Genomic DNA, 7,439 nt, shown 5'->3' with positions numbered 1-7,439 from the left:
TAGAACAGTGGTTACCAGGGGTTGATGGGTGGGACAAAATGGGAGATGTTGGTCAAAGGCTACAAATTTTGTTATAAGATGAATGCATTCTGGAGACCAAATGTATGTCATGATGATTATAATTAAAAATTTATTATATATTTGAAGTTTGCTAAGAGAGTAGATTTCAAGTGTTCTTACTCCCCCACCAAAAAGGGTAACTATGTGGGTGATAAATATTTTAATTAGCTTGATTGTGATAATCATTTCACAACTTATATGCGTATCTAAACATCATGTACACCTTAACCATATACAATTTTTATTTGTCAATCACACTTTAATAAAGCTGGAAAACATAACCCCCGAAACCTCAGAAAACTCAGCATGTATAGTATATTGCTGTGTATATAAATATATATGTACCTGGTTAAATAGACAAACTTTTTTCAATAAAAAAATGAAAATTGAGTAATCAATTATCAAATTTGAAAATTTCTTCTTTGAGCCATATAGGTTTTTGCTCATTTTTTCAAACCAAAGGTACTAGAATATTGTTTTTCATTTTTTAAGAATAATTACAACTTCACAAATTTTGTCTCTATTAAGGAGTCAGTAATGTGGCAGCATAGGATGTATTCTGCTTTGGTGGCTGAAGGTCCTGGTTATGGCCGGGCTCCAACAACTTACTGTGTCACCTTGGTTATTCTATGTGAAGTGATATTGACTAAGTGACCTGTAATGTCCCACCCTTCCAACTTTTAAGGCCAGTGACCTTCTCCATTGTCTTCCAGAATGTATTGGGAGGAATACTAGCTTCCTGAAGACTAAAGGCTTTACTTGAGAAAGAGTTTTTGGTCAAATACATTTTTGAAGCTCTGAGTTAAGCTCTAAGTTAAACAAGTTTCTTCTCAGAAAATGTAATATGCTCATGTACTTCAAATGGGGCTGGATATAGTATGTAGAGCTCCCATATTCTCTGTAAAAAGTGTGTTACATGGGCTATCTCTCGGAATGAGGCTTTAAGGAACTCATTTCAGGAAACACTGTAAATAATGATGCACTGAGTTTCAATGTTAGAAAACCATTTATGAATTGATAACTTTTTTTTCTATTATTGGAAGAAAGACAAAGAGCATGTACACATCACCTTTTCTCATGAACGGAGAAAGATTATGATTCATTTCAGGGTCGTTTATGTAGTTGGTCATGGGGTTCTTTTTCATTACATCAAATGAAGTGTTATAGACAATTTTGTCTAAAACCTCTTCTTTTAGGTTCTTCCCTAGGAATTCCATTACTTTTCTAATTACACGTTTTGGGTCCTGTGGGAAAGAGTAGAAGAAACATAGTAGATATTTTCTATCAAAGGAAAAAATGTAACAACAGCTAAACCTTAGAGAATTAAGCATGGGAACAATGGGTAAATCATTTAAAAGCCTGTTAAGTTATGCTTATCATTATGTGTAAATTTATGAGTATCAGATCAATAAACATGGCAATTTAAAGTGAATTATATTAAAGCAATTGTGTCTTATCCTGTGCTATAGCTATTTGGGAGAACAGGTGGCAGTCTTTCAAAATATACAAGACATGTTTCCTCCTTGTGATTGGAAAAACAAACATATGGAGCTTACATTGCTCTGGCATGGTACAGAGGAGCTGTGCGCCCTTGGCTTCAGCTTTGATGTCTGGTGACTCTGGACCTGGGCTTATTCCTGAATCTGTGCATATTGGGTACACCTATTTATAGATGGACCTCGTGAGAGCCTCTTACACTCTGAAATGGCTTCCTGCCTCGTCTAAAAGTGGTGTGGGGGTTGCCCTGTTTGAGGGTCCCAAGGCTCCACCTTGCAGGTCGCTCCTCTTCTCCCTGGCAGCTCTGCATCAAGTTTTCATGTCCTTTGCAGCTAGCTGTCCATTCCCTGTGGCTGTCTCAAACAGGCACAGAGCTGGGGGAAGCTTAGGAAAGCTTCAGAAAGCAAGGATAGACCTCAGCCAAACAGATGGAAGGAAGGAAGCAGTGCATTCTGTCTACCTAGATGGGGAAGAGGAAAGAGTGGCCATGGTTAATGAAGGATATGAGCTGGTGATCCGTGTCATAAACCGAGGCTTGGAAAACCATGGACCAGCCAGGGGTACACTGTGCCATCAACTTATTTTACACATAAATTTATGAGACAGACTTTGAACCAGAGATTACACATGCAAGGATGTTACTAATGGGAAACTTTTATTTCAAATGACAGAACTTTAATATTTTAAGTAAGCAAACAAAGCAAAGCAGTTCTATTCTTCCTCACTAGTTTTTTCCTGTTAAGAGACCTAATTCTTTTCCTTGAAAGTCAGAGAAAATAATGGGGGGAGGTAGAGATCCTAGAAGGATGAACCCGGAGCTCTAAGAGAGAGCAAACGTGTAGCTCAAACAGGAGACCTCCTCCATGTGTCTGGATGAGGTGGGCATTGGTCAGAGAGTGCAGTGAGGCCTGCAGGTAGGTAGATATTGTACTAGTACCATGTTTGGAGTTTTGTATGCTACATGGCAAGGTGGTGGGAGAAGTTGAAGGGGGCATGCAAAATACTTTGCATAGATAAACTTTTACATATTATTTTCCTTCATTTCTATCATGGATCTGTAACTCAGAAAAAATACTGTGAAGTCAAGATTCAAGTATATTTCTTACTTTCATCATTTCTTCGTAGAAAAGATAGAGAATCGGGTGACTGTCTTTCTTCTTCCACCAGCCTTTCACATGGTCAAACCAGGACCCCCACATCACTGGAAGGAAGACACATATGGATTTGGGCCATGAAAAATGATAGTGGGAAAAGCCAGAGAAGAAAATGAGTTGTTTCTTCAGAATACAAACGAAAGCTGTGGTCATGGCTACTCTAGAGCAGGAAGACTTATTTTCACACCTCCCATATCCACTTTCTGCATGACTTTTCTTCCTTTTGGAAGCTGGCAAGACTTCTCAGTCTCTAGAGCCTGCTGCTTTGAAACTGAGCTCTGACACGACTGTGTGACCCTGGGCCACTTACTTATCCTCTCTTAGCCTCAGTTTTTGTTTTTTTAATCCTCATCTCTGAAAAAGGGTCAATAATAGTACCTACCTCATATGGCAATATTAGGATGTATTACTTTATTTCACAGAGCCTACTGTGTGCTCAGCACTGCTCCAAGTACTGGGGATACAGCACTGGACAAGACAGGTAGAAAATCTACTCTAGAAGTACATAAGGTAGGGGTAATTAAAAAAATGTGAAATATGTAGTATATACTAGATGATAATACATGCTTAGGAGAAAAATATAAATCAGAAAAGGAGGGGGAAAATGTTGGGTTTATGTAGGAGGTTGAAGTGTTTATAGGCTGGCCAAGAAGGGTTCTTTGAGAAGGCAACATTGAGGAAAACCCTGAAGAAACAGAAGGCAAGTACATTCCTGGGCAGAGGAAGCAGCAATGTAACATGCTGTGGCAAGAAGGGCCTGGTGTTTGAGGTACAGCAAGGAGGCCAGTGGGACTAGGACAGAGTGAGAGGGGCGGAGGACAGGGAGAAGAATGTGAGAGGTAAGGAGGCCCAACCCCGCAGCCTTATGGTTTACAGGAAGGCTCTGACTTTCACTCTGAGTGAAATGGGATGCCATTGGTGGGCCCTGAGCAGAGGACTGAGGTTGTCTGACTGCCCTTTTAACAGAATCGCCCTGGTTTCTGTGTTGAGAATAGACTGTAGCTTGGCAAGGTCAGAAGCTGAGAGACAGGGCAGGGGCTATTCATTTATTCAGGGAAGATATAGTGGTAGCTTAGACCAGGTTGGTTGAAAAAGTGTTGCTGATTGGTAGGATTCTGGATATATTCTGAAGGTGGACAGATTTGTGGATGGGTTGGATGGAGTGTATGAGAAAGATGCTCAAGGTAAGTTTAAGATTTTAGGTCTGAGCAACGTAAAGGACTGAGCCACAGTTAACTAAGATGTGGAAGCCTCCAGGAGGAGCAGGTTTTGGAGGAGAGACAGGAGCTCAGATTTGGACATGTGAAGTCTGAGATGCCTCAGAGACATCTAAGTGGAGATGTCAGCAAGACAGCAGAGTCCATACACCAGGAGCACAGGCCCGAGGCCAGGAATAGAAGTATAAATCTGGGGGTCATCAGCAGGGAGATGACATTTGAAGCCACAAGATGATTGAGATAGCCCCAAATGTGCTTCGTCAGGAGTTCCTTTGTGTGTGTGTGTGTGTGTGTGTGTGTGTGTGTGTGTGTGTGTGTGTAGAGGAGTATCCTTCAAGGGTTTGACTTCTAAGCTTTTTTCATGGGTGTACAACTTCTCTCACACAGGACAAGGAGTTGAAACTACACTCAGCTCTAGAAAAACCTATCTATGCATCAGCCCAGTCCCAACCCATCACAAGCCCAATGCTCTCAATTTGTTCAACTAGGTTACTTCCTTGTGGCTTACTATTTGTCTAAAGCCATCTGACATCATTTTTAGAACACCCACAATGAAATTTACTGAAGAGATTAACGCAGTAAAAATACCTCATGGTATAAATGGATCGTTCTCAAAATGTATTTTATAAGGAGCAAATTGTAATAGTAATTTTTATCATTTAGGATTAGGAAAATCCAATGGCAATTAAAAGCATCATATTGCCATACTTTACTGGTCGACTGTTACTAATTGAAAGGAATATGTTATCAAATTTATTTGTAATTATTTTAGAAGAATAGAACTTAAATATAGAACTGTAAAGGGCAATTATTTCTCCATTTAGCAAAAAGGAATTCAGTTATAAATTTTGAACTTGAATAATCAAGTAATTTAGTGTAAATGTTTAGATTTTAATCATGCAAAACTGCTGATTCAATTTTATAGCACAAACCAACTTTAAATTATGTTTATATTGTACCTCCCAAAAGATGTAACCTTGAAAAGGTTTACATAAATTACTTTTATTAACTTTTGAAAAATCTTTTTCTTATGAAATTATTCAGATATACACAGAAGTAAATGGACTATATAATGAACTTCCATGAATCCATTACCCAGCTTCAACAATTTAATAAATTTTTGATATTCTTTAGGCATTTTTAGGAGAAGGATTAGTGCATTAAAAGCTCTAGTAGTATTTGAGATTTGAAAAAAACTTCAAGAAACTTGCAGTAACTTGATTTTGACACTGGAAGCATGATTGCAAGGCTCTACATTTCTGCACATGACAGTTTGTGATTGCAAAGCACCAGGGGTCACCACACATCACCAGCTTATGATGGTCATGGTTGGAAAACTTGCTTGTGCACAAATCCTTTCTCTCCAGTTAAACATGTAGGCAATTGGGAAGACTTTTTTTTGTTTTTTTAGCTGAGCCATCCTGCCACCTGTTGTCAGCTCAGCGGCAGCTCAGCTCTGGGCTGGGACTCGAACGACTGTTGCTCAGAGCTCACACTTTTGAGTGAACTCTTAACCAGCTGAGTCACTCGGCCGGCCCCGGGAAGACTTTAATATGGCACCCAGGATTTGAGTGTAACTAGACTTGCCGATGTTCAAAATCTAGGCCTTACTCTTACTAACAGGGTAATCATAAGTTACTCTAACTCACTGAGTTTCAATTTCATCACTTGTAAATTACGGATGTTATTGCCATGCTTTAAAGATTTAACAAGTGAAGGCATGTAAAACTGCATAAGCTCAGAGTTGGAATCTCCTCATATTATAGCTGGTTTCCCTACAATACTCTTTTGACATTATTCAGAAAATATATGGTCATTGGAAGCAGATCCACTGACCACTGATGACAGGTAGCCAGGGCTATGCCACATGTCTCAAGGATGTTACCGCTTATCCTCCCTTACCCCTCCTCCCCCCCCCCAAAAAACAGAGCTCATTCTGTGGGTGAATTTTATGGGGAGGATTTTCTAGAAAGGAAAATTTTATCTAAAGAACAGAATAAATGAACAAACAAATCAGAAATAGACTCATAGACACAGAGAACAAGCTGATGATTGCTAGATGGCAGGGGTGTTGGAGGATGGTTGAGAAAGGTGAAAGGATTAGGAATCACAAATTGGTAGTTACAAAATAGTCACAGGGATGTGAAGTGCAGTATGGGGAATATAGTCCAAAATGTTGTAAAACTGCATATGGTGTCAAGTGGGTGCTGAATTTGATGGGGGGTCACTTAATAATTTGTATGGATGCCTGGCCACCATGCTGTACTCCTAAAACTAATATAAAATAGTATTGAATGTCAACTATAACTTAAAATATATATATACTGGGGTGCCAAAAAATGTATACAAGTGGACACTTTTGTCAATGTTGCTCAAGCAGTACTTTGCTGTAATCAGAAGTGTCTGGGCCGGCCGAGTGGCGCGATGGTTAAGAACTCGCTTGGGATGCCAGAGGGCCCCGGTTCGGATCCCACATATGAGGGCCAGTGACACTGCCCTCTGCAGCTAAGATGCTGAACAACAGCTCAACCTGGAGCTGGGCTGCCGTGGGTCGCCGGCGACGGCGTGGGCTGCAGCCTCTGTGGCAGCGGGTTGCCATGGGCTACCGTCTGTAGCCAGCAGCCAGCGTGAGTGGCCAGCAGCCAGTGTGAGCGGCCAGCAGCCGGCGACTGATCTGCCTCGCCCGGGAAGAGCGCAATGATGGTGCCAACTTGGGCCAGTGAAGCAACGTCCTCCACAACTAGACTGAAGAACAAAACGACAGCAACTTGTCTGTTCCCCTTCCCCCAATTCCCCATCACTGTTCCCATCCCCCCAATTCCCCAATAAAAATCTTTAAAAAAAAAAAAAAGAAGTGTCTGAATGCTGATGGTAACCACTTTGAGCACCTCTTCTTATTGCAGAAGTCAAATGTGACTTCTATTCATTTTTTGCTATTGGCATTTATTATTACAATTTTAATATAATTTTCCTTTCTTAAAATGTGTATACATTTTTTAGCACCCTCTGTATATGAGGTGTGATCAAACAATATGGTGAATGTTTAAATTTAAAAAATATATTGCAATAAAAGACACATTGCCATTAATCCCCCTCAAAACACTCTCCCTTGCTTTGAACACACTCATCCCATCCTTCTTGCCACATTCTGAAGCAGTTCTGGAAGTCCGCTTTCATGAGTGTCTTTAGTTCACCCTCCATCATGACAATGCTCTATGTCATACATCACTTCTGGTATGGTAATTTCCATCAAATAAAAACATTATGGTGTGTCCTCATCCACCTTATTCACCGGATCTGGCACCATGCTTCTTCTGGCTCTTCCCCAAAGTCAAAATGACCATGAAAGGTAAGCGTTTTGAATTAAATCAGGACATCGAGGCAGCCATGATAGCGTGACCAGAGACACTCACAAAAGAGGACTTCCAGAACTGTTTCAAAAAGTGCCAAGAATGATGGGATAAGTGTGCTTGAAGTGAGGAGGGGCATTTTGAGGGAGGTTAATGGCAAT

At 40.4% G+C, this 7,439-nt stretch overlaps 1 protein-coding gene across 1 annotated transcript in view; it reads right to left on the bottom strand.

Annotated features, from left to right (window-relative positions):
• LOC109373466 (sulfotransferase 1C4-like) overlaps positions 1–7,439 on the bottom strand; it is a 36,573-nt gene that overhangs the window by 7,837 nt on the left and 21,297 nt on the right. The window contains exons 5-6 of the mRNA XM_019627269.1: positions 2,664–2,758; positions 1,130–1,304 (exon numbers count right to left, since the gene is read on the bottom strand). Of these exons, the coding sequence (XP_019482814.1) occupies positions 1,130–1,304; positions 2,664–2,758 (270 nt within the window). The remainder of the gene's footprint in view (positions 1–1,129; positions 1,305–2,663; positions 2,759–7,439) is intronic.

Source organism: Hipposideros armiger, unplaced genomic scaffold (genome assembly GCF_001890085.2).
Source record: "Hipposideros armiger isolate ML-2016 unplaced genomic scaffold, ASM189008v1 scaffold_727, whole genome shotgun sequence".
Lineage (NCBI taxonomy): Eukaryota > Metazoa > Chordata > Mammalia > Chiroptera > Hipposideridae > Hipposideros > Hipposideros armiger.
Note: the sequence above shows the minus strand (reverse complement) of the source record. Positions and strands in the feature narration are given on the sequence as shown.